At 57.6% G+C, this 25,850-nt stretch overlaps 1 protein-coding gene across 4 annotated transcripts in view; it reads left to right on the forward strand.

The window, feature by feature from the left end:
* The window catches only part of SRC (SRC proto-oncogene, non-receptor tyrosine kinase), a 50,450-nt gene extending 24,925 nt beyond the window's left edge, over nucleotides 1-25,525 (forward strand). Inside the window, exons 3-16 of one of the 4 annotated variants that reach the window (XM_045084185.1) lie at nucleotides 4,837-5,004; nucleotides 5,863-6,120; nucleotides 7,680-7,779; nucleotides 8,607-8,624; nucleotides 14,072-14,104; nucleotides 14,957-15,055; nucleotides 15,229-15,332; nucleotides 17,166-17,315; nucleotides 18,770-18,925; nucleotides 20,717-20,896; nucleotides 21,783-21,859; nucleotides 22,573-22,726; nucleotides 22,869-23,000; nucleotides 23,291-25,525. In XM_045084185.1, coding sequence (XP_044940120.1) covers nucleotides 5,871-6,120; nucleotides 7,680-7,779; nucleotides 8,607-8,624; nucleotides 14,072-14,104; nucleotides 14,957-15,055; nucleotides 15,229-15,332; nucleotides 17,166-17,315; nucleotides 18,770-18,925; nucleotides 20,717-20,896; nucleotides 21,783-21,859; nucleotides 22,573-22,726; nucleotides 22,869-23,000; nucleotides 23,291-23,499 — 1,662 coding nt within the window. In that variant the 5' untranslated portion in view covers nucleotides 4,837-5,004; nucleotides 5,863-5,870 and the 3' untranslated portion in view covers nucleotides 23,500-25,525. The remainder of the gene's footprint in view (nucleotides 1-4,836; nucleotides 5,005-5,862; nucleotides 6,121-7,679; nucleotides 7,780-8,606; nucleotides 8,625-14,071; nucleotides 14,105-14,956; nucleotides 15,056-15,228; nucleotides 15,333-17,165; nucleotides 17,316-18,769; nucleotides 18,926-20,716; nucleotides 20,897-21,782; nucleotides 21,860-22,572; nucleotides 22,727-22,868; nucleotides 23,001-23,290) is intronic. The other 3 variants (XM_045084186.1, XM_045084187.1, XM_045084188.1) reach the window with 3 other exon arrangements.
* The last annotated feature ends 325 nt before the right edge of the window (nucleotides 25,526-25,850 follow it).

Genomic DNA, 25,850 nt, shown 5'->3' on the forward strand with positions numbered 1-25,850 from the left:
GGTGCACCTGGCAATGGGGGCTGTCTGCATGGTGGGGGGTGTCCCCCAGAGGTGCCTTCTGATGTCACTCTCCTAGACCTCGAGCGTCCCAGCCCTGGTACACTCACTTGCTGTGTGGCCTCAGGTAAGGTTTGGCTTCTCTGAACCGTGGTTCCATCTGTTAAGTGGGCACAGTTACAGTCCCTACTTCCTTGTGCTGTCAGAACACTCACGTAAAGTTCTCAGCTCTATGCTTGGCATTCAAGGCCTTGAAACCTAACACCTATCTCCTCTTATTCCCTGCCAGGTTACTAATGACAGAAAACACTGCTGTGAGCTGTTTCTTAAGCACTTGTTCTGTGCCTGGCACATGGCCTCTCTCGTTTGAGTCTCTGATGTTAGGTGTACTATCATCCCCATTGTAAAGATAAGGAAGCTGAGGCGCAAAGTGACTTGCCCAAGATTTTGCTAGTAAGCAGTGGAGGCAGGATTTGAACCCAGGCCTGACTGGATTCCTCACTCTCAAGTCCTAATCCCCCGGCCTCCCTCTGCCCTTAGAAGAAGTGGAGGTGATGCTCTTCAGAGTAGGGGAGGAAGGGGCGGGTATACTGGGAGCGAACAGCAGTTTATTGCCCACACTCTTCTGGATGTTGTAAGGGTCTGTTTGCCTGGGGAGGGTGCACGGGCAGGTCAGGAGGGAAGGGAGAGTGTGGTGCCCCCCAGCGGAGGGGTCATGGGAGAGCACAACAGCACCAATTGCAGGGCCTGGTGGACCCCGGAGAGCAGTTTGGGCCTCGTCCAGAGGGGAGTCATGGGAAGCTCTTCAGTGTGTGTGTGTGTGTGTGTGTGTCTGATTAAAAAACAATTCTTGACAATGTCAATTCTAAATGTCACATGATATGATATAAAGTAAAAAAGGCATTTTCCTCTCCCTGTCCCATACCTTTTGGATGAAATACTGTGAAGCATTTGGAATCCTTCCAGAATTTTCTCTGCACCTTGGACAGTAGACACACATGCTCTCGCAACCACACATACACACGCACATGCCAGCTTCCTTTCTAGAACCACAGTAACTCATGCCTACTCCACGCCAGCACAGCACCAAGCCCATGGTAAGCGCCAGCTCGTTTAGTCCTCTGACCGACGCCGGGACGTAGGGATTGTTGTTGTCCCCCCTTTTCCAGTTGAGGAAACAAGTCCTGAGAGGCCCAGAGGACATTCAGCACTGGCCGATTTCTCCCTCTGGCGACGCTGTGCTCCGGCTCCGGCTGGTTAGCTGTGTGACTGTCCCCGCGGTGCACAGGCGTCATTTGCTCACCCGGCCCCCCTCTCACGAGCACATAGACCATTTCCGGTTTTCCGTGGAGCGCGCCAAACAGAGGAGGCCCCCGTTGTCCACGTGGTTTACAGAGATGCCCCTGGCTGCAGGAAGCTGGGTGCACCTGCTGGCCGGACTCCAGTGTCCAGGCCCTGGAAGACACGTGCCCTGCCCAGGGGACCAGTGTGGGACTGGGGGAGGGAGATGTTTGAGGAAGACTTGGGGACTTGGGAGAACCAGCACAGAGATGGTGACACGGGCCGTGGGGCTAGAGCTACAGCCTTATGGGGAGACACCAAGTCAGTTGGGGACCCCTGGAGCGTGAAGGGCTGGGGTGGTGCGAGGGAAGTGCTGCTGGCCGGCTGGGGACTGCGGTCGGGAGCCTGAGGTTAGGAGTGGCTCCCTGGAGGAAAGGGACCTCCTTCCTCTGGGAACCTCAGGCACCCCAGCGTGGAGGCCTCACCACTTCCCCTGGACCTGCCAAGGGTCTATCTGTACCTCAGAGTGTGCAAGTGGCGGAAGAGATGTGGGGATTGGTTCTTCTCCAATAGGCAAGTCATGGTGACTTGGAGTTTGGGCCCCAGAACCAAAAGGCCAGGAGACAGAGTCCTGCCTTAAGAAAGGAGCCTGGGGGCGTCTGGGTGGCTCAGTGGGTTAAAGCTTTTGCCTTTGGCTTGGGTCGTGATCCCAGGGTCCTGGGATCGAGCCCCGTATCGGGCTCTCTGCTCAGCGGGGAGCCTGCTTCCCTTCCTCTCTCTCTGCCTGCCTCTCTGCCTGCTTGTGGTCTCTGTCTGTCAAATAAATAAATAAAATATTTAAAAAAAAAAAAGGAGCCTGGGGTCTGGGAGGGTGGTCTCTCCCGAGGTCACACAGCACAGCAGCAGCCCTGCAGGGACTAGATGCCACCTGAAATATGCCTGTCCTTCCTTGAGGACACTCTGCTTTGTCAAAGCTGGAACTTCTGGCTTTTTCCAGGAGAACAGGCTGGGCTGTTCTCCCATGCTTCATCCACCAAGGGCATCTGGCTAGTTTCACGGGAGAGATTTCCTGAGGGCGAGGTAGGCCCACAAGTCCCCTCAGCAGACCCCATGAGCAGCCCCTGATTTCCTGCCTGCCCAGTGTGTTTCCCTGTCCCCTCTCAGCCTCGAGGGATGACCTCGCACAAGTTCTTCAACCTCCCTGTGCCTTATCTGCACATGGGTAAAACAAGAACACGGCTAGTATCTACCTTCTAGGTTATCATGAGAATCGGACGAATGAGGATTTGTAGACTGCTTGGAGCAAGGCCTCGCCCAGGTCCAGGCCCTGGGAGTGTTTGAATATCCAGGAGTGATACTTGGTGTCCACAGTGTGGCGTCGTAGGAACAAAGCAGGAGGCAAATCGTATCTGTGCTCATTTCATCTTTTGTCTGGTCTGCAGATATTTCCAGAACAATTAGTAGATGCCAGGACCGTCCTGGACCCTGGGGAGGTGGAGGTGGGTATGACCCAGGCCTGCCTCTAGGGAGCATGGGCAAGGGCACTAGATGGAGCCCTGTTTTGTTTACCATCATACAATCCCATGATGCCCAGCTGCTTGTCTTCCGGAGCAGGGCCAGCAACATGCCGCTCTGTCCTGAGTGTGTTCCGTATGCCTTCCTTGCTGGTTCTCCCAGCAGCCCTGTGGCATGGGCACTGCTGTTCTCCCCAACTGACAGAGGAGGAAACTGATGCACAGGGTCCCATGCTGGGGTGGCAGGGCCAGGATTCAAACACTCTGGTACTGTAGCTCTTAACCACCACATGCCTGCCTCTCCACAAACACGTGTTACTTAGATAATCAGATTTAACCACAAAGACCAAAAACAAACAGAACAGAAACCCCACAAACTGAAAAGTGTTGCAACCGGAGACCAGGCCACCTTTCCTGGGTCTTAAAAGCTCTCTCATACTTTTTCTGAGTGCCCTACTGGGAGTGGTATTGGTCAGTGTAAGAGTTTAGGACCAAGAGCTGTCTTTTTTCCCTCAACCCCTCCCAAGAGGGAACATGCATTTTCTAGGTGCTGGGTGGGGGCAGTCCTCAAGGTCCAGGCCTGGCTCTCCCTCTTTTGCCATAGCACACCAACCAATGACTCTGTCTCCTTTCCTTGATTACCTCCAGTGACAGGGGGCTTACCCTTCATCATTTAGTTCATTCTAAAGAAAGTTCAGGCTCCTAGAGAGTTCTATCACTTAAAAACTTTTGAAAATTATAACTAAAAAATATACTCTTTATTTGCTCTGAGAGTCCCACAAACAAGTGTTCTGCTAGCGCATGTGTCCTTGGACACAAGGCCTGGCCAGTTCACCTTTGTGTCCCTCTGTTAACTGGCATATCACCTGCTGCATGGTCAGGGCTGTGAATGCTGTACCAGGGAGCCATTGGGTAGGGGATGCCGTGGTTGGGGCCCAGCTTTCATCAAGCCTGGGGCTGCGGGAAACTGGGTCAGTAGGACCCATGGGACATGGGCTATATGAGTGCTCATATGACCCCTGTGGATTGGGTTGCCATAGAAATTGGTCTTTGTCCCCAGGCCTGTTTGCCAGTCCCTCAGGAGGCCCTGGTGATCCCTGGGGCTGTTGAGCAGGTCTCCTCCTGGCCTCTCCAGCCCCACATTCTCAGAGTTGGATGGTCCCCGGGGAGCAGGCTGGCTGTGCCCACATTGTGCAGCCTGGAAGCCTGAGGCCTGGGGGGTACAGGAACTGGCTAAGGTTTCCGTAGGGAGGAGATCTTGCAGACCTGGGCTCGGTGCTCAGGGCCAGTGATCTTGCCTAAGGCCTCAACCAGTCAAGAGCCCTTGCCTGGGGTATCTGGGTGGCTCAGTGGGTTAAATCCTATGCCGGTCGACTCAGGTCCTGATCCCAGGGTCCTGGGATTGAGCTCTGCTCAGCAGGGAGCCTGCTTCCCTTCCTCTGTCTCTGCCTGCCTTTCTGCCTAACTCTCTGCCTACTTGTGGTCTCTGTCTGTCAAATAAATAAATAAAATCTTAAAAAAAAAAAAAAAAAAGAGTACTTTTCCCCACCCACGGTTTCCCAGAGGAAATTCTGGACTCATTCCAGGGCCTCCAACATTTCTTGGAGAATATTCTAAACCCACCTTGCCGGTATGTCCGGAACTACACAGTAGCAGTCATAGCTGATGTGGTAGGGTGACTTGCCTCAATCACTTATGAGGCACCCAGATGACCCTATCATTTCCAGATGAAGAAATAGGGCACAGAGAGGTTAAGTCATTTGCCTGAGGTCACACAGCCAATTAGGGGTAAAGGTGGGATCTGAGTTTGGGGAGTCTGGCCCCAGAGCCCACCCTTAACCACGTGTCATACCCTGCCTTCTCATGTTCATAACAGGCTTTGGGAGGGTTGAAGGAAGAGAAGGTCTGAGAAGTTCTTAGCATTGGAACTTTTGGAGTCAGAGCCTGATAAAGTGTGATCCAAGAGTCAGAGCCATGGAGATTTCTCTTTCTAATCATATCCGCACAACAGCCCTGAGAAGTCTGCTTTATCCTTGTTTTGCAGATGAAGACGTTGAGGCCCAAAGAGGGGAAGTGAGTTGCTTAGGGTCACATAACGGGGAGAAGTGGAGCAGGGCCTCTAGTCCAAGACCTCTGACTCCACACCTGGTGTTCTTGCTGAGCCCTCAGGCTGCTTCCCAGATCCTCTGGGACAGCTGCTGCCGTCCACCAGGTGAGGCGATGATGCATCAGAGCTGCAAGATGAGGGAGGAGGGAGGGGTGGTCTTGATGGTTGGGAAGACCCTGGCCAGGCCCACTGGGAATTGGGGCCAACCAGGATCTATGGATTGGGAAGTAGGAGGCAAAAGGGGGTGGCACGGCGGTGGGCACCACTGAAGAGTTTTCAGTTTGCTTTTTTCTGAGCCACGTGTTACCAAGGAGAGGTACAAAAGTCAGGGGGACTTAGGCCAGAAAGGATTTGGGGAACACTTCCCAAGGAGGTGACTTTTGAGCTGAGAACTGAAGGAGGCATGAGTTATTCTAGTGAAGTGGTCACGGAACAGCATTCAGGCAGAGGGAACAGCATGTGCAAAGGCCCCATGGCTGGGGTGAGCCCCCAGACATCTCTCCTTCTTCCAGCTTCCGGCTGTATCCCTGCCTTGGTTGCAGCTTTTAGCACCTTTCACCCTGGCGTGAAACCATTTCAGTCAGTCGTGTGTTTGCTCGGCAAACTCTCAGTGAACCCTCTCCCATGTGTTGTGTGCATGGGAGATAGACATGACTCAGATACTATCCTGGCCCATGACGGACAGAAACTGACTCGGGGGGAGGTGGGGGAGGTTAGGGCTTCTGATTATGAGTCATTTCTGCTGTGCTTGGCCATGTACCAAGGAAGCCATTTATGGGTTCCATCTCTATCCCCACTTTACAGATTAAGAAACTGAGGCTCTGAAAGTCTAACTTACCCAAAGAAGCCAGTACCCTTCTTTGGGCCTCAGTGTCCTCATCTGTAGAATGGGTAGGGGAGTGGAGACTGTCTAAAGGGCCCAGGCCCAGCGTTCTTCACCCCAACATGCTTTCTCCTCTCCAGCCAGGATCATGGGCAGCAACAAGAGCAAGCCCAAGGATGCCAGCCAACGGCGCCGCAGCCTGGAGCCAGCTGAGAATACCCACGGTGGCGGCGGGGGCGCCTTCCCCACCTCACAGACACCCAGCAAGCCAGCCTCCGCTGATGGACACCGAGGCCCCAGTACGGCCTTCCCCTCCGCAGCTGCTGAGCCCAAGCTGTTTGGGGGCTTCAACTCCTCAGACACAGTCACCTCCCCGCAGAGGGCGGGGCCGCTGGCTGGTCAGTGGGCCTTGGGAGTGTGGGCGCCTGTGGGCGGGGCCTTTCCGGGCTGCTGCTTCTCTCCATGAAGGGGAAGAGTCTGTGGGTTTCTTGGGTTTGGGGACTGTTGGGGGTTTCCTGGAGGTTGTGGGTGGGGAAGGGCTTTAGAAACTGGAAAGTGTGGTGCACATCCATTGTCTTTGAGGTCGAATCTGGAGTAGAATATAAAGGGGTCTAGAGATATGGGACTTTAGTGGGGGAACTGAGGCCCAGAGGTTCAGGGGGCTGTTTGCCCAGGGCAGCGTGGGGACTGGGTCTGAGGCTTTGCTTTTTGCTTTTGTCAGCCCAGAGATGGGTCAGGTGAGAAGGCCTTGGGTGGCAGAGGGGGCAGGGAAGACTAGTTAGGAGTTCTTGGTCCCTGGTGGGGGTGGCGGGGGCGGCCCAACTCAGTGATGCGCCTCTGCGCCCTCTGCTGGCGCTTCAGGGGTATGGCAGCCCCAGGCAAGGGATGCTTAAAGATGACGATGCGGTCCCAGAGATGGACAAAGAGTCAGCAACTCCTGAGTTTCCTATGCAGACACTTAAACAAGCTGGGCTGGAGACACCATCAGAGATACTCACAGACACACCGTGTATCTAGAGACCCACTTCGGGACACTTGGCGGGGCGCAGACACACAACTATGCAGACATAAGCAAATAGAAACACCCATGCACAATAACCCCATACTCCCAGATCAAGACACACACAGGGTGCAGACACAGGCTCAGCTAGCCACACCGTCCCTGACACCTAGAAGTTCCCAATGAATACACTTGCAGTGAGAACACACACGTGCACAGACACAGGGTCACTCACGGATGCCTTAGACACAGACACATCCCTGAGTGAGACAGACAGACCCACAAGCACACCCATTCCTTCGTGGTGCCCCTTCTGCATGCTGGGGACATGGCAGTATGCAGATCATGGGGGAGAAAAACAGAGCAAGGCTTGGAAAATGAGTAGGGTGTTCGAAGGTGGGGCTGCTGGGAAGGAGCCAAAAGGGCAGGGAGGGGTTTGGGGGGAGGTGTGTGGGGTGAAGGTTGTGGCTAAAATGGGGGACAGAGACGGGCTCTTGGAGGGGATAGTACCTGGAGCCAAGATCCCCCCAGATACATTGAGACACCCAGTCACATGGAGAAACAGAATAACCCAGCCAGGGGCAGACTCCTTTATTCACTGGTTCATTCATTCACCCATGGTTGCTTCTTGAGCACCTACTGTGTGCCAGGCTCTGGGAACAACACAAAGGGGCCTGTGATTGGGGGCTGCAGAGACTGCAAGGAAGCTGGGCACTCCCCTGAAGCCGACACTTAGGATCAACCTAGAGCCCACTGGGGACATTCACGTGTGAAGAGATGCACACACATTCTGTGTGCCCCCACGGGGGTTCCCAGACACATGCGCATAGGCGGACACGCTGCAGGCCCAACCCCTGGAAGGGTGACTGCGCCTCTGGGCTGGGCTGTGGTGGTTGTGGGAGACCCTCCTGTCCAGCCCTCTCAGGCCGTTCTGACACATCCCACCCGTCTCTGCAGGTGGAGTGACCACCTTTGTGGCCCTCTATGACTATGAGTCTCGGACAGAGACCGACTTGTCCTTCAAGAAAGGGGAGCGGCTCCAGATTGTCAACAACACGTAAGTGACCCCCTTCCCCGCCTCCCCTTGGGACTCTATCCCCTGAACCTAGTCTTGGGCCGGAGCCACTTCTGAGCATCCCAGAGCCAGGGGCAGCGCGATGGGCAGTGGGCCTGGCTAGTGTCAGGGCTGGCCGAGGTCCAGGGAACCATCCTGGGCTGATGGGAGATGAGACAGGTAGTTGTGGTCAGAGCTCCCAGGGCAAGGGATCCAGGCTCAGTAACTTAATACAGCATAGCGTCCCAGACTCAAAGAGGGGCATACAGTCAGGGCAGGACGGGGCCCAGGACCCAGGACTGCAGAAAACAGAGCCTCAAGCTGGAGGCTGTGCCCTCAGTGGTGCCCTCTTTAGGGACCTGGGGTTGAAGGGCCTGGACAGGCTGGTTGAGCAGGAGTCTCTAGCTGTAGGGGGTGAGGCCCAGGTTGGGAGGGGGCAGGGACTGCATACTGGGCGCTCAGCGTGAAGGGGTTATAACGGGGCATCGGGATGAGACGGTGGGATGGAGTGTGGACGTCCGGTTCACCTCCAGAGACTCCACCCTTGGGAGGAGCATACGGGGGTTGGAGTGCAATGCCTGTCTTGCGGGGGTACAGGCTCTGGGCCATGTGTCCAGTGGGGAGGGGTGGGGAGCGGCACAGTGAGGCAGGGTCGCTCCTGCCAGTTTAGGGGGCAGAGCTCAGCACCTGCTGCATTCCTGCCCTTGGCAGGGCCTTGTGTACCCCCACATCCCATTGGACCCCCCCCCCCCAATTCCTGGCTCCTGCTTGCTCCCTCCAGCCCCCTCTCAGCTTCTCCCTCTCTCTGCTTCTCTCTCGCTGGCCCTTAGGAGGAAGGTGGATGTCAGGTGTGTACACATTTCATAGGCGGCGGGCTGGGGTCGGGAGGCTTCGCTGGTCGGGGGGTGGTGGTGCTGCTGTCTGCATGTGTCTCCACTGCATGTCCCTGCCTGCGGATCCTGGCTGCCCGGGCTGGCCCCCTCCAGCTTCCCCAGCTGAGGCCCTCCTTCCAGCCAGTGTGACCAGATCCTGACCTTGACCCTGGGCTGAGGCTGGGGAGGGTCTTGCCATCCTCCTGTCACTCACTGCATCATGCCTCCTCCCCATCCACCTTCCTGCTAGCCTGCCCACTCTCCATCCTGCCGAGTCGGCCTGCGCTGAGGGCCAGCTGCATGCAGGGTCCGGTGCTGGCCCAGTGAGGTCTGCGGGGAGAAGGGACCTTCCCAGAGCCCGCCTGGCTCGGGGAGGTTGGTGCCCAGCTCCGGTCCAGACCCAGTGACAGGCGGAGGGCAGGGCCAGGGTCTGCTCGGGCATATGGTCCCTGCTATGTGCCCCCCACTGTAGCGGGGACTGCAGGGACTAGAAGGTTCAAGCAAGTCCTTGAAGGAAAGACAGTGATGGTCTGTGGCTGGTAGAAGTGGTGGAATGCAGTCCCTCTCAGAAAGGCAGCTTGTGGGAGGGTGTGGGGCTGGGAGGGGTGGGATACCCTTAGGCATGTGGAAAGGCCAGAAGGTGCTAGGGATAGCGTAGACTTGGTCCTTTAGCATCCTCAAAGGCCTGGCTAACAAGGCTGGACATCAGCAGCTCTGAGTGTGTCTTGCTCATTCATGCCTCCCGACTCTTGTGCATGCTGTTCCCTCTGCCTGAAACACCTTTCTCCCGTCTCTGCCTGGCAAACTCCTATTCATCCTTCAAGATCCAGCTCCGGATGGCCTTCTCTGTGAGGCAAAAGGGAAAAGAGGTGCCAGGTGCTGTGCCAGGCGTTTCTACCCATGTCGTTGTATTTACTCCTCGATGCAATCCTGCCAGGGCTCTGGTGACGGGGGAGGGGCTGTCTCCATTTTGCAAGTGAGGAAACTGAGGCTCAGAGATGTGAAGGCCCTTGACCAAGGTCACACAGCTAGCAGGTGGCAAAGCCGGGATGGGAACTTGGGTAGCAGCTCTCTCCCCATCTTTCCGCCCCTTGTGTGTCAGAGTCCTGGTGCTCCTTGGTGCCCGGGCAGTTCCAGCAGTTTGCATCGGCCTCTCCAAGACTGGGAGCTCCTGGGGGGCTGTTCTCAGGTCTGTCACCTTCGTGGGTTCCCAGATCACCTGTTGCTCAGCACCGTGGGGGCTGCCTCCCTGGACTTGTCGAGCAAGATGATGACTAGGATTCATCCCCCGTTTCCTGTGCCCCGTGTGCCAGCCTGGTGTCGTGGGTTCCCCACAGCCCCAGGAGCTGGAAACTCTGATTTGCTTTCTTTTGTGCAGGAGGAAACTGAGGCCCCGGGAGGTGAGGGGACTTGTTCGAGGTCGCACAGTTGGTGGTGGCAGAGCTGGGAGGGGCGGGCAGGTCCTCCTACCCACGGCCCTTGAAGGAGGGGCTCCTTAGCAGCCCAAGGACCCTGGGCGGGGGGGAGGAAAGGGCCCTGCAGGGGTGTCTGCTTCCGGGGAATCTCTCCCCGCAGTGATGGGAAGGGCACTTCAGGCTGGGGCCACAGCTTGAGCAACCAGGGTATGGTGGGGGGAAGGCTCTGGAAGCTTTGGTTCTGCCTCTTTCACCTAGAGCCAGAGGGCTGTCCTCTCCTGCCCTCTGGTGCTTTCCCTCCCTTCTTCCTGCTTTCCAAGTAGGGCTGAGGGTGTTGGGCCAGGCCTGGGGCCACAAGTGGTTGAGTCCTGTCCGTGGGAAGTCCTTGCATGGTAGTGAGGCGCCGTGACAGGAGAGGGGGACCGGTGCTCAGCCACCCCTTTGCCTGAGAAGTGGGGTTGGGACAACAGAGGAAGGGGAGGGATGGGGAGCCTTTAGGGACAGATGAGTCACCCCGATTTGAGGTGTTCAGGCCTCACAGCCACCCAGGCACTATGCTGCATGTCCTTCCCCCATTGCTGCCCAGCGCCCATGGGAACAACCATGGTTTATTCCCACTCCCGCCACCAGCGCCGCCCGGCCCGGTCTGAGTGAGGGACTTCCTGAGGCTGGCCAGTGGCTAGACTGGCTGTTGGGGACAGGAGAGCTTAAGGACTAGTCTGCCTGTCATTAGGGTTTGGCCAAGGCTTACTGGGCCTGGGTCCTCACAGTAGCCAGCCTAGGGACCCTGCTCCCTGGATCTTAACGCCTAATGGCCCTGGTTTGCAGAACCCCATGTGCTATGTGGCCTGGATCGGAGGAAGCCCACGGGGGTCTGACGTCTGACTGTACTGGACCCCCAGCACTGGTGTCTGAGTCTCTAGGAGTCGGGGCCCTTCAGGTTCCGACTCTGGGTTGTTCCCTAAACTGCCGTTTCCTCCGACCCAGACTCCAGCAGCTTCTTTGGGGGAGTCATCCAGCAGGCTCCGATGTCTCCCCCCTTCTTCTGGGCACTCCAGTTCCACTTCCCACCCTGGGGCAGGGGATAGGTTTTCATCCTCCCCACACAGCCTCCCCTGGCCTCAGCCTGCCGCCGCCCTGCTGACCGTGGGCCCGGGCCTCAGGGAACCCTGGCTTGCCCACAGTCCCCAAAGTGCTTGTCTGACCAGTCCCAACAACCCAAGGGAGTTAAATGTAAGTGTCCAAACCAGAGTAACTTCCCAGGTTCTGAAGCTGCCATACCCCCGATCCACACGCCAGCCTGGCTGGCTGAAGGATTAGGGTCTTAAAAGAAGATCCTGAGGCTCAGAGAGGTGAGGTCGGTTGTCTGAGGTCACACAGCTAGTGAACAGCAGCTGGGAGCTAAAACTGTAGCTGGAGGACCCCGATCCAGTACTTTCCTGCCGGCCACCTGTGGCAGGAAATGTGTTTTATTTCCTTCCTTCCCTTCTTCCAGTCCGTCTGATAAGGACCAGGACCCCCGGGGAAGGCACTGCCTGTAGTAAGTCTGCTCAGCCTGATAGATTACTTCCAATTGTGGGCTCAGGTTGGTGTCCCTGCGGGACTGGCCCCATTTGGGAAGCTGTGGGGCCCTTCATGTGGGACCCAAGGCGGGCTTGAGCCTCCCAGACCACTGACATAGGAAGATGTGTCTGCACAGGCTCCATTTCACAGGGAAGCCTAGATGACGGCCACACTAATGATCCTCGTTGACCCGAAGCCCAGCTCGAGGCAGACGTATTTATACGCTTTGTCTGCAAGGGAGATTCTGCGGCTATTATTCTCTCTTTGTAGACGAGGACATTAAGACCCAGAGAAGGTAGGGTCCTTGCCCAAAGTCACACAGCAAATCCTTAGTGGAGATGGGGACTGAGCGGGTTTGGTTTTTATTTATTTATTTAATTAGTTAAATTTGCTGCTTCGGTTTTTAAAAACATTTCGGAGAGTGGGGAGGGGTGCCACAGAGACACGGATTTCACTGTTTTTCTTTTTAAAGCCAAATCAAGATACTATCGGCTCATGTACGTTGAGCCCTTACTGTGTGCCAGACCCTGTGCTGATATTTTATATCCTTGGAGGGAGGCGTTGAGTGTCTCCATCCTATAGGTGAGGAAATGGAGGCACGGCCAAGGTCACATAGCTTGTAGGGGGTGAACAGGATGGTGCCCAGCATGGTCTGACTCTTGGAGCTCAAGCTCTTAGACGCCTCTCACGCTGGGGCCAGGTCAGAGTTGGACCTGGGGTCCATGGTGAGATCGTGCTGCACCTCACCCTGCCTTGTGAGCTAAATATAACCCCAAGCCTGGACTTGAAACCCCAAACTCATGTGGGCTGATGTCAGCTGGAGGATCTGCTGGCTGGGGTTGAAGTCTGGGTAATGCCAGCAAGATGGACCCTGCCTGCCTCGCCTCTTGATTGTGCTTGGCTGGCCTTGGTGCCCCTTGTTCCTTGTCGGCCTGCCAGTCCGAGGGCATGGATGGAGGCTCCCTAGAGGCTGGCCAGTTTGCAGACTCTGGCTTAGTCAATCTGTCTCGTTTGGTAGCCTCTGACCTAGACCTTGGCCCAGTTTCCTGCCCCAGCCTTGCTGCTTCCTCCTCTTCTAGCTTCCCCTGGCTCTCCTGAGGGTCTCTGAGCTTCTGAGTGGCCTGGGGAAGCTGCAGGTGTCCCGGGAGGCCTGCTGTGTGCCTGGCTGTGGGCACTCGGGGACCTGGTCCTCACCCTTGCCCTGCCACTGATTTGCTGTGTGGCTTTCGGCAAATCCCTGCCCCTCTCTATGCTTTATTTTCTCATTGGTGAAATGAAGGCTTTGACTGGAAGATCTCAGCTATTCCCTGCGACTTGAGTTCTTGCTTTGTAGCTTTGGGCAAGTCTTTGCCCAACTCTGTGCCCCAGTTTCCCCACAAAGAAAGTATTAGGTTACTCCAGCCTGGGTGCTGGGTGGCTTTGGGCTGGTCCCTTGACATCTCTGAGACACAGTTACCTCATCTGGGGGCTGAAGCCTGCCTTCCTCACAGGGTGGCCTTGAGAATCACATGGGGCAGACAGATGTGGACACCCCTGGGTGTTTGTACAACAGGGGGATGGCTGGTTGTCCTGGGCTTCCAATGCCACCTCTCTCCAGAGCCTCCCCTCCAGCAGAGACCACCATGTGAGCTCGTGCCCCTGTCTGAGCGTGCGTGCAGCAATTGCACGGCCCTGGTCACACTCCCTTTGCTGTCCGGAAGGCACCCTCAACCCTCTGCTTCAGCCTCGAGCCATCCCCACTGAGCCCCCAGGTCTCGGTGCTCACCTGTACTCTGACAGGTCTTTGGAGAGCTCTCCTAGCCTGCTTTCTCCTTGCCTCGACTTCTCAATCTTCATAATGGGCTGAAGACTATGACAGAGGCAGCTCAGAAGAACCAGGAGCCAGGGATCCGGGTTCAAGTCCACACTATGCAACTGTGGGCAAGGACCTCTTCCTCTGGGCCTTGGCAGTGAGGAAGGGGGAGCATATCCCATTGGCTATGTGTCTTCTCAGGGTCATGGTCATGGTGAGGTCCAACGGCAGCCTTGGAGCGAGAAGCTCCGCAGGCTCTCAGGTCCCGCCGTACCCTGTAGGGGAAGTTTCCTTCTGACCTGGGAGTCAGGATCCTGGGCCTGGCTGTGTGACCTTGAGCAGAGGCCTTTGCTTCTCTGGCCTGTCTTCCCATCTGCACGGTGGGAATGGAAGGGGGCTGAGCCCTATTCCCCACTGGCAGCCTTTCCCGTTGGCCTCCCCTCACTCACTCCCTCTGGACCCGTCCCTGTCCCCTTTGGTTGCTTTTGGATGTGAGGCCTCTGTGGCTGCCCCGCCTTGTCCCCGGTCTGCTCTCCTGCTCTCTTCCTTACTCTTTCTGCCTCTCTCTCTCACCACCCCCATCTCTGCCTCTTCTTTCCTATTGGGCTCTCGCTTTCTCCTCTCTCCTCTGTGTCTCTGGACCCCCGCTCCAGCCAGACCTGGTTCACATTCAGATGGCTGCAAAGGTACTTTGCCCCCTCCCCACTCCCACCCAGGCCCAGGGGACCCGACCCTGTGGGGAGCTCCTCTGCCCCTGTCCCCATCTCCTCCTCATGGGACAATTAGTGTAGAAGTGCCCTGGGCATTGGGGCTCTGCCACCTCAGCCCCTCTGACATGACTCTGTGTGACTCTGGGCAAGCCCCAGCCCCTTTTGGCCTCAGTTTCCCCTGTAGACAGGTAGGCTGCAGGGGGAGGCCTGTAGCTTTCAGCCGAGGAGCCCCTTAGGGATGGCCAGCGGTTTGTGACAAAAGGCAAGCATTGTTGTAGTTGATGGGGTTAGCGCCTGGATTGTCACCAGTCCCCCAAAGGGCCATCCCCTACCTCCACCCAGGTCTCATCTGCTTCCAAATCTCAGGGCTTGGGGAGGCTTTGAAGATCTGACTTGATATCTGTCTTAGGCAGGAACCATCTCTCCTGTTACAACTTGCTTGCTTCCCAGAGACAGGGAGCTCCCTCCCTCATTCCCAAGACAGCTCCTGGCATCTGGAGACGGCTTGTTTTAGCTGAAGGGAAGCAAATTACTTCCCATCCCAGGACTCTGCCCCTGTGAATTTAGGTCTCAGGCTGACCTTGGTCAGTCCTGCTATAGTCCTGGACGAAGTCCGTCTGAGTCAGCTTGGGCCAAGAGGCATCTGGGCTGGGGAGAGAAAGAATCCCAGGCTTGGCCTGGCAGCACGAGAGCTCAAGCTGGCCCTGCAGCTCCCAGTGCCTCACTTGGCCTTGGGGACCCCCAGCACAGCACCTGTGAAGACTGTAGCATTGCGGCCCCCCACTGATGGCTCCTTCTCCTCTGCTCCTTCCCTTTCCCCCTCCTTAGAGAGGGAGACTGGTGGCTGGCCCACTCGCTCAGCACGGGACAGACGGGTTACATCCCCAGCAACTATGTGGCGCCCTCCGACTCTATCCAGGCTGAAGAGTGAGTATGCAACCTGGACTCCTGCCCGCCCCCCGCCTGCTGGTTGGGAGCTTCTCTCCCGGGCTGCAGTGGGTGGTCTGGTTGCCTTGGGCCCCAGTCACATCCTATAGAAAGGCGCAGTTGGGCTATGGAAGCCAAAGTCACCAACGCCGCCTTCCTTCCCCCTGCCCCAGGTGGTACTTTGGCAAGATCACCAGACGGGAGTCAGAGCGGTTACTGCTCAATGCGGAGAACCCAAGAGGGACCTTCCTGGTGCGAGAAAGTGAGACCACGAAAGGTAGGAACGCTCCTGCTGGCCACTGGGAATGGAGTCTTTTGTGGGTTTTTTGAGCTGGGTATTGTGGAGTGAATAGGAGGTTGGTACCTGGAGTGGAGTAGGAAGAGCCCTCCAGGAGGAGAAAGTGGCAGGAGAGGCAGGGAGCTACAGCTGAGGAACACTAAGCTAGCTGGGGTGGCCAGAGATGCGGCAAACGATGATACTTAGCCTCTGTGGCCTCAGTTTCCTCAGATGACGTATGGGTGCAGGTTGTCGGGGGGCCAGAGGGTCCTGCAGCAAAAGACTTGTTCCCTGGGTGGGTGCTGATGAAGTAGGCCCCTCTTGGTCTCCTTCTCCAGAGGCTTCTAGAGCTGGACTAGGTTCTAGGAGCCGGCTTTGCCCTCCCACGGCAGTCCGGGTACTGTTCCCCTTCTGTCCCTCCCCCAGCCAGAGAACACGGGTCACCCTCTTTCTCTTAAGCCCCTTGGCCAATGGGTTGCTGGTGACCCAGCTGCGTGGAAACAAAGCTGGGCCACGTCGTATGGGCTTAGGGTTCCGTGGGAGACGGGAAGCAGGGCCTCCTGCTATGTGTGTGCACATGTGAGCAGCTGTGTGGCGGTGCAGGCCATGTGTGAGTCCAGGTGTGTGTGTGCATGTGGAGGGGGATTTGTCTGGGTGTTGTTGTGTGGGAATGGATTGTTGTGGGTTTGCCTTTGTGCCTGGGGGCCTGGGGAGTGTGTCCCTGCATGAGCGTGGGGCCGCTGGGTGTGGGCATGCCTGTGTGTGTGCACAGACACATGTGGGCAGGACCTGCCTTTCAGCTCAGGCCACGGGCATCCATGTGTACATGGCCTGGGCCATCTGTTGCCTGATGCAGGCTCTAGAGACCTGGTTGCTGTCCTATGTGCCTGACTTGCTGGGTGACCTGAAGCAAGCTGCTTTCCCTCTCTGGTCTCATTTTCCCCTTCTTTATACTGGAGATGGTAAGCTGCACCTGTGCATTACCCAGAGCGCCATGGGCTGTGGGGAGCTGTACCCCACCTTCTGGAATGGGCTTTCTCTGGCTGTTGAAGCCTCAATCCCAGGGCTCTCTTGGACTCTGGTTAACAGAGGCTCCTAGCCAGGCCTGCTAGGCAGGAGGAAAATTTCCCAGCCAAAAGCTTTTCCAGGCTCAAGAGAGGCAGGGAGGGGGTCACCAGGGATGGCCCCTCAGCCTTGGTGGCATGTAGGTTACACCTAGTGTGTGGCTTCCTGCCCGTGCCACAGCCTCAGCCAACCACCTGCTCCTGCCTGAGCCTGGGGTCCAGGAAGGTGTGGGGCCCAGAGTTCTCCCATGGGAGGGGAAGCAGGTAAGCCAGGGACACACAGCCACTAGGGCCTACTGGCACATAGTAGGAGCTCAATAAATGTAGGCTCCCGGCAAACATTTATTGAGCAACTACTATGTGCCTGGCCCTCTCACATGTGGTCTCAGATCTTCCTGGCATCCGAGGGAGTCGCCGTGTTGTGCAGAGGAGGAAACTGAGCCCCAGAGTGGGCAGGTGACTTGTACGGGTCACACAGTTGGGATATACATTCAGTCTTGGAGGTCTTGCCAGGGTCAGGAATGCCTGGGGAGGGTCTCTGATCAGGGCCCCTTGGCTCACTGGGTCTCGCCTTGATGGTTGCCCCAGGGCTGGGTGCTCAGAGAGAGGGCAGGCCAGACCTGGCTTGGCCCGGGGCTGGGGCTGCCGCTCTGGCCTCCCAGTCCTCCAGTGCTGGGCAGGCCCAGAAGGGCACTTGGTCCTGTGGCCTGGAGGGGTGGGGGGGTGCTGGGCGTGGGGGTCACTGCTCCTCTCTGTCACCGCCCCACAGGAGCCTACTGCCTCTCCGTGTCTGATTTCGACAACGCCAAGGGCCTCAACGTGAAGCACTACAAGATCCGCAAGCTGGACAGTGGTGGCTTCTACATCACCTCCCGCACCCAGTTCAACAGTCTGCAGCAGCTGGTGGCCTACTACTCCAGTGAGGGGCTCCACCTTCCACGCAGGGTCTGGGGGTGGGGGTGGTGCTTTGGGGCCAAGAAGGCCGCGGGGCTTCTATAATCCGGAGAGTGTGGGGCTCCTTCTCCCCACCCCGCCCCTCCTTTTTCTTTCTTCCTCTCCCTCCGCTCCTCCTTCTTCCTCCCCGTCCCCTCCCCCCACCATGCCCACCCTCCTCTTTTCTCCTCCTTTGCAGCTGGCTGGGGAGGGGGACGCTGCCTAGAGGGGAGCAGGGCAGGGAGGGGGCTTAGGCTGGTGTTGGTTCTCTCTGCAGCCCTAAGACTGGTCTGAACCGGTTACTGGGAGAGGAGGTGGTGGCTAGACAGGGCTGCCGCTGAGGGAGGGAGCGCGGGAGGCAGGTGAGGGAGCCAGGGCAAGGGAGCCAGGGCGAGGGATCCCAGTATGTGTACACACACACACACACACACGCACACGCACACGCACACACAGGTGCAGGTCATGGGGGCGGGCATACGTGCTGTATCTAGACCCTCAGGACTTCCCTGGGGGCCCTGAAGGTCAAGGGTCAGTGTGTCCTCATATGGGCGGGTCTCTGTGAGTCCCCACGTGGCTGTGGCCGTGGCCTCCATGTGCAGGTATGGCCTATCTCGAGAACACCAGTGACTCCCCATCCTGGGCCACCTCCTTCTCTGTCCACTGGGCCTCCTGACACCCTCCGCCACCTGGCACCCCTCTGCCTCCTTGGCTGTCATTGCACGGTTCATTCTGAACACTGGTCCTGACAGCAAAACCTTCCCGAGGTTACCTGGGAATCTCAGGATAAAGACCCCCATGTGGCCTCTGAGGCTGTGGGTGCTCTAGGCCTGGCCGGCCTCCCTGCCTTCCCCAGGGCCCCTTGCTCCCATTCACTCCTTTGCAGCCCCTCCGGCCTCCTTCCTGTTTGTGCAACCTAGAGGCTTGTTCCTCTCTCGGGGCCTTGGCACGTGCACGAGGGGGTGTGCCCTCTGCTTGGAGTGGACCCTAGTCAACCACTCACTTGCCTGCAGCTCCAAGCTCAGGTGCCACTTCCTCCGGGAAGCCTTCCAAGACTCCACCCAGCCCACCTGGTGTTGCACACACGGCTTTCCTCCATCGCACTTGTGGCCCTGGGAGATGATGAAGGGAAGCTGGGCTCCTCCTTCACTGGGAGCTCCCTGAGGGCAGGATTCCCCTGGACTTGTCCCCCACTGTGTCCTTGGTGCTCACTGAGGTGACCGCCCCTTAAAGTCTGATTAATGAATAAGTGAATAACTCTGGGAGCAGAAGCACGAGGCAGTGTGAGGGGGTGGTGACACCCAGGTGTGGATGCTTGGCTTCAAGGGCAGACCATGTGTCCCCAGAGCCTGCGTGCATCCCATGTGTATGTCACACCGTGGGACAGAGAGGCCCCAGAGCAGATGCCTGGCCTGAACTCTACCTCCCTTCCTCTGTCTTCAGAACATGCTGACGGCCTGTGCCACCGCCTCACCACCGTGTGCCCCACGTCCAAGCCCCAGACTCAGGGCCTGGCCAAGGATGCCTGGGAGATCCCTCGGGAGTCCCTACGGCTGGAGGTTAAGCTGGGCCAGGGATGTTTTGGAGAGGTGTGGATGGGTAAGACCTTGCCCCTGCCCCCCAGAAGAAGCCATGGTCCTCTTGGGAGCGGGGGCTTTGGTGTCCCCAGCAGAGAACCAGGTGGATGTCCATCCCACGGAACAGCTCGAGGCCCCCCTGCTTTACCACCATGAGTCTCTGTTGTCCCTACTGAACACTGGGCTCTCTTTTACATGTGGAGCTCCCCCATACCTCTGCAGACTGTGGCACCTGTTTGCCAAGAGCTGCTTGGGGCTGGACATCACGATTCCCCGATTCCCCTGTGTGGTCTGGGCCAGCTGGCTCCACTCTGTGTCTGTCTTCCTCAGTGTGAAATGGGGGTGGGGATAAGAGGATCCACCGTGGGGTGTGAGTGAACGCTGCCCCCCGCCCCATGCATCCACACGTTAGCACTTAGCCATGGGAAGAGATGCCTCTGCTCACAGAGGGAGGGCTTGGAAGCCCAGGGTCTGGCATGTTCTGGGCCTGTTAACGCTCTCCTGTCTAACCCTGGAGAAATGGCAAACTGTCTTTTGAAGCCCTGACAAAACCCAGGCCGCCTTCTGCTGCCTGGTTCCTGCTGACGCGGAGGGATCGGGAGGCTGGTGTGAGGTAGGCCTGATGCGTAGGAGCCTGTGGCTTCTGCCGTGGAATCACCGTGTGCCAGTCTCGTAAGCCACTGCATGCACTTGGCGTGCACTTGGCATCAATGTTCCTCCCTTTGGGGAAGAGCAGAGAGAGCTGCTGGGTGGAAGGCCCTACAGGGACCAAGGCCTGCAGGCTGGAGGTCAGGCCAAGTCAGGAAAGGGGAGGTGCTGGCTTTGAGCTGGGGAGAGGGGAGAGGGATGTTCCAGGGGCTGGAAAAAATGCATTCCTGGCCTGTGTGTGTGGTAGCAGCAGGCCAACTCAGGGAGAGCCAGGTACAGATCCCCAGACTTCCTGTGCTGCAAGGACCCTAGAGCTAGGCCAGGGCCCCAGCCCTCGGGTGGAGGCCCAGAGCCTGGGAGGAGTGGGTCTTGGGCCACTCATCAAAGCACCTTGGGTCCAGTTGGCACAAGAACTCGGATTCAACATGCTGGGCTAGCACATGGCTTCCCCTCAAGCCTCACAGTTTGAAAACCGTGATAATAATCAAATGACAAGTGTAGCTCTTATTTACGGAGCCCTCATGGCGGGCTGGGCCCAGTGCCTAGAATCTCACTTAATTCTCAAACAGCCCCCCAGGGAGACACTCTAACATCCAAATTTCCCAGGCAAGAAAACAGGCCCGGAGGAGGGAAAGGACCGCTCCATGGTCTCATGGCTATCGGGAGGCAGAGCTCGGAGTCAGACCCTGGCTGGTCTGACCTCTGAGCCCTTGTGGGCCTGGTCCAGGCCAGGCCTTACTTTTTGAGAGTGTGGCTCAAGACAAGTTCTCCTTGTAGTGGCTTTGTTCTGAGGCCGGCTCTGCCTCCCCTCCCCAGCCCCATTCATGTGCTCCACTCCCGACTCACCTTCCGCACGCTGCCTGGAAGGAACGTGGTCTCTCAGGAGACAGTGGTTGAATTAGAGCCATGATCTTCCATCTGTCAGGCACGTGTGTGGCTTTTGGGGACACTCCCACTGACAGCAGCCCCAACAACAGCTCAGCGACTGCTGTTTCTTGACCGTGTACCAGAGACTCCTCTCATCCTTGTAATAGCCTCCTGTGGAGTGTCCCGTGGGCCTCGGCTGGACTGGTCACATGGCTAGGCAGGCCCCTCTGGGGCCCCGTGGGATGGAATTAGGGATACCTTCACTGAGGCAGCCTGCTGCACCCCTTGCCCCCCATAGGGACCTGGAACGGAACCACCAGAGTGGCCATCAAAACCCTGAAGCCAGGCACCATGTCTCCAGAGGCCTTCCTGCAGGAGGCTCAGGTCATGAAGAAACTGAGGCACGAGAAGCTCGTGCAGCTGTACGCTGTGGTGTCCGAGGAGCCCATCTACATCGTCACGGAGTACATGAGCAAGGGTAAGGCCCAGGCGACCGGCACAAAGATGCATGGGGCAGCCCCTTGCCAGACGGAGGGGGGGGGGGGCACGCGCTTCCCATCCCCCCAGATCTAGGGTGTACGTTTTAAAAGGTGGAATGCAGTAGAACCAATTTCTCACGCCAGTGGTTGCCTTTGTCATTTCATTTTGTTTGTGATTTCCCACAATGTACTTCGTCTCCTCCCCTTGGCTGGTTTTCCAACGCCACCTGCCGCTCTGCGGCTGAAAGAGAAGTCCTCCAGCCAACCAAGCTGGGCCACATCTAGGTCAAGGTCCTGGCTTGACCTGTACTTAATTTTTAAACTAATTCAGTTGTTCAAAATTTGCCTTTTGGAGGCATAATTTACAAATGATAAAATACACCATGTTAAGGGTCCAGTTCCATGAGTTTTAACAAATGGACCCTCCAGGGATCCCTTACCATACTCGAGCTCCAGGAGCTCTCTGTTGCCGCGTGCAGACAGTGGCCTCCAGCCCTAGAGCCAGGCAATAACTCATGCCCTCTGCCATCATAGGTTTGTTTATTCTAGAACTTCACGTTGCTGTCTTTTATATCCGAGGTTTGTTCTTGTCCCATGTATCCGTAGTCTGTCCCTTTTTTAATTGCTGGGTAGTAATATCCGTGGTGGGGACGGACCACAGTTTCTGTTCTCCCGGAGACATTTGGTTGTTTCCTATCCCGCTTTGCCTGCTGAGTGACAGATGCTGAGGGAAACTTTATTCAGAGGTGGGTTTGCCTGAAATGAGCGCTGCTTACACGGAGGCTGGCCTGCCCCTGGAGGACAGGATCTGGGAGTCAATGCTTCCTGGCTCTGGGAGGGCAGGGCAGGGCAGGGGCTAGTTAGTGCTGCTTCCTCTCTGTCCAGGGAGCCTGCTGGACTTTCTCAAGGGGGAGACAGGCAAGTACCTGCGGCTGCCGCAGCTGGTGGACATGGCTGCTCAGGTGAGTCAGCCCCCCCCACCTCCCACAGCCTCAGTTCCGCTCACCTCTGCCGCTGCTGCCTCTTGAGCGCCCCCTCCAGGCGGCATGCTTTGACTGCCCGCCCAGCACACCCCCCCCAACTCCCTCCAACACCCCCCGCCCCAACCCCGACCCACCACATTTATCCCTGGGCAAGGAAAGAGCCCTTCGCTGGGTATCAGAGGTCAGCAACATGCTGTGGGACCTCAGGCCTCAGTTTTCTTCTCTGTAAAGGTTACTCAGTCACTCAACAAACATGCGTTAGTACTTGCTTGCTGTAGGTGGTGCTCAACAGTCATTCCTTCATTAATCCTTCTCCCAATCAGGGGAGGTGGGGATGGCTGTCTCTCCATTTAACATGGGAAAACAGGCTCAGAGAGGGGACTGGGGACAGCAGGCACGGCCTGGCACTCGTCTATATCTGTGGGGCCTCTGGGGCTTCTTTTTTACAGTTGCCCTGCTTCCAGGCTGGATCTTGTCCGTGTTTCCCCTTTGCCCTTGCCCTTTGTCCTGCATTTCCTCTTTCTGCCGAGCGCTGGTCCTGCCTCTTGTGCCAGCGGTGTTTATTGGAAGCTGACTTCCCTAGTCAGAAGACTGGGAAGGATAGGGTGACCCAGCGGGGTGGGGCGGGCAGGGGGGCGGGATGCAGGGGTGGGGATGGTCCCTGAGCTGGGCTTCTGGCGTTCTGCCTGCAGATCGCCTCAGGCATGGCCTATGTGGAACGGATGAACTATGTCCACCGGGACCTCCGTGCTGCCAACATCTTGGTTGGAGAGAACCTCGTGTGCAAAGTGGCTGACTTCGGGCTGGCTCGGCTCATTGAAGACAACGAATACACAGCCCGACAAGGTGCGCAGGGTCCGGGTCGGGGCCATCTGGCCTTCTCTGAGCCTGTTTCTGCATCTGTCCAGCAGGGGATGGAAGTGGTATCTCCTGGCAGCGCTGTCCCGAGGTTCTCCTGAGACTCCCCTGACCTTTCTCCCTCCCGCAGGTGCCAAATTCCCCATCAAGTGGACGGCTCCAGAAGCGGCCCTCTACGGCCGGTTCACCATCAAGTCAGATGTGTGGTCCTTTGGGATCCTGCTGACGGAACTCACGACAAAGGGTCGGGTGCCCTACCCTGGTAAGAGGGCTCCCCGTGCCCTATCTTTGATTCCTGAATCCCCTCTGCCCTGGTGACCTTGGGCAAGCCATACCCTTTCCCAGGCCTGTTTCCTCATCTGTATAACAAAGAGGTTGAGCATCTGATCTTAGGAGCTCTCTGGTCGGGGCTCTCAGCCTTGGGGAGGGGAGTTACCCATGGTCACCCTACCCCATCCTGGGTGAGAGGCCCTCTCTGTTGTCCTCATCCTCCTGCCCCTACCCGACTTTCCTCACTGGAGCCCGTCCCCTCACGCCTCTCCCCTCCCACAGGGATGGTCAACCGAGAGGTGCTGGACCAGGTTGAGCGGGGCTACCGGATGCCCTGCCCACCTGAGTGTCCCGAATCCCTGCACGACCTCATGTGCCAGTGCTGGCGGAAGGAGCCGGAGGAACGGCCCACCTTCGAGTACCTGCAGGCCTTCCTGGAGGACTACTTCACGTCCACCGAGCCCCAGTACCAGCCCGGAGAGAACCTATAGGGGGGCAGGCTGCAGGGCCAGACGGGCTTTTCGGCTTGGATCCTGGGCTGGGGGGCCCCTGATGTCAGGTCTTGCCTCCCTCTGCCTGCCCACGTTGATCCCCTCTGTGGGGCTGACACGCCAGTGATGAGGCCCCTCCCTCTTTTGTGGCACAGAAGGGTTTGGGACCCGGGGCAGCCCTGGGTACAGGGTCCAAGGCTGGCACGGTGACTGCGTCCAGGCTCCTGCGCCAGCCACCTGCATCCTTCCAGCCTTCCCTCGTGGGGCTCTGTGCAGCTCAGCGGGAGGAAGCGGGAGAAGGACAGGCTGAGGACACCTTTTCCCAGCCTCAGCCTGCTCCTCGCGTGGGCCCCTTCCCACTTCCATGTGCCCCCAGGTCTGCCTCCAGAGCTGGCCGAAGAGCCTTTCCAAAGAGGAGCGGCAGGCCCCGGCCCTCGGCCTGCCTGCCACCCTGCCCCTTGCCGTCCATTTCAGAAACACCTGTTGGTGGAAGCTGCTGGGTCCAGACTCCTCTGCCGTGGCTCCCAGGCTGGGCAGCTGAAGTGTAGCGTGGCTTCATGCTGGTGGGGAGCATAGGCACCCCCCTCGAGTCCTGTTCTTAGACCTGAGGGACCCTTAGAGATCACCAATTCCTTGTCCTCACAGTACCCATAGGGAGACAGTCCAGAGAGGGGATGTGATTTGCCCAAAACCACAGAGCAGTTCAGGGTTGAGGTGGGTTTGGAACCCGGTGCTCCCTCTGTCTTCCTCAGGAACCAACAAGATTGTTCTTGGACAGACTGGGGCAGCCCAGGGGACCAGGGGCCCAAGGCGGCTGCCACCACCCGCCTAGCAGGCCTGTCGTGCAGGGAGGGAGTGGAGGCAGACAGGGCGGAGCTAGGAAAGAGGGCTGTTGAGGCAGGAGTCAGGTAGCAGATGTCAATCAGAACGTGGGTGGATTTTCATCCTTGGAGCTAGCCAGCCATGAAAGAGAGTGAGCTCTCGGGCTCTGGAGGCAATCAAACAGAAATAGAAGATCCAAGTGGTTGGGAGGCCGTGGCCTCAGGAGAGAACCCCTCGTCTTCCTTCCCCTGGTGTGTCCTGTGTCATTTCAATGCCTGACGCCTGCTCTCCTCCCTAAGGGGGGGCACCCCATAACTCATGAGTAGCGAAAGGAGTACCTAACGAGAGGGGGAGCATCTGCTGCCAGGCCCCAGACCTGGCTGTGGGACTGTGGGTGGCCCTTGCATCCTCTTTGGGCTGCAGTGTCTGTCTTCCTGGGAGGCTGTGGGCCCTGCACCTGCTCTGCTCCGGACCCCTGTGGCCTGGCATCAGCTGGTGAGCCCAGCCGGGGGCATCTAGAGGCGCACTGGCCCTCGCTTTGGTGTTTGGCCTTGGGGTATGTGGTGGCTTCTCCCTGGGCCTCAGTGTGCCCATCTTAAAAATGGGTGGCTGACGGTTTGTGGGCCTGCTGCCCAGGGCCCCTACGTACGTGTATGTGTGTTGTGTGTGTGCACGTGTGTGTTCCTCCATGTGTGTCCATATTTAACATGTAAAAACGCTCCCCTGCTCTGTTTCCCTGGACGTGTTGTGCCTCTCCCCCCACAGCCCCCCCACCATAGCAATAACACCCCTGCTGCCGGGGGTTCTCGAGCCAGGCGGGCCCCGCCAGCAGGGAAGGAGGCCATGTGGGGCCTGCCCATGAAATTTCAACTTTTCCTTTCATCCATGTTTATGACGCAAGTCTGCTGTCTGTCCCGGTCAAATCTGGGCTCGCTTACCCCGGTGCATTCTCAAGCCCCCTTCCAGCTGCCCGGGGCCCTTTGTATAAGGTGTCCTAATACTGTTCTTCTTCTTCTTCTTTTTTTAAAAATAAACAGTGTTTTGTAGATTTCAGATGACTATGCAGAGGCCTAGGGGACCCCCCCCAGCGCTGGGTGGGGCCTGGGGGTCCCACATTTCACGGCCCAGGCTTGGGGGGGAGGGGGGATCCAGAATTGGTTGTAAATACTTTGCATATTGTCTGATTAAACACAAACAGACCTCAGAGTTTGACCAGTGGTTTATTGAGCATCTACCGTGTGCTGCAGAGTGAGCGGGACGGGATGTGAGGCCTGACTGTGGTCAGAGGAGCCTTTGTTCAGGCCCCACTGGTGGCTAGAGGGCTCCAGGCCAGGGGGAGACACGATCAGGCTGGAGACAGCCACTTTGGAATGTGGCTGCTGTGTGTACGTATCTGCACCTGGCGGAAGGCTGGCTTTTGTGTGAGCCACGAAGCCAGGACTCCCAGAGCATGAGCAGTTCAGGTCGCAGATGCCCTGGGTGTGTGGTGGCAGTTAGCATCCTGGGGGCCTGGTGGGACGGTCGGGCCA

Source organism: Mustela putorius, unplaced genomic scaffold (genome assembly GCF_011764305.1).
Source record: "Mustela putorius furo isolate JIRA1106 unplaced genomic scaffold, ASM1176430v1.1 tig00000743_pilon_pilon_pilon, whole genome shotgun sequence".
Lineage (NCBI taxonomy): Eukaryota > Metazoa > Chordata > Mammalia > Carnivora > Mustelidae > Mustela > Mustela putorius.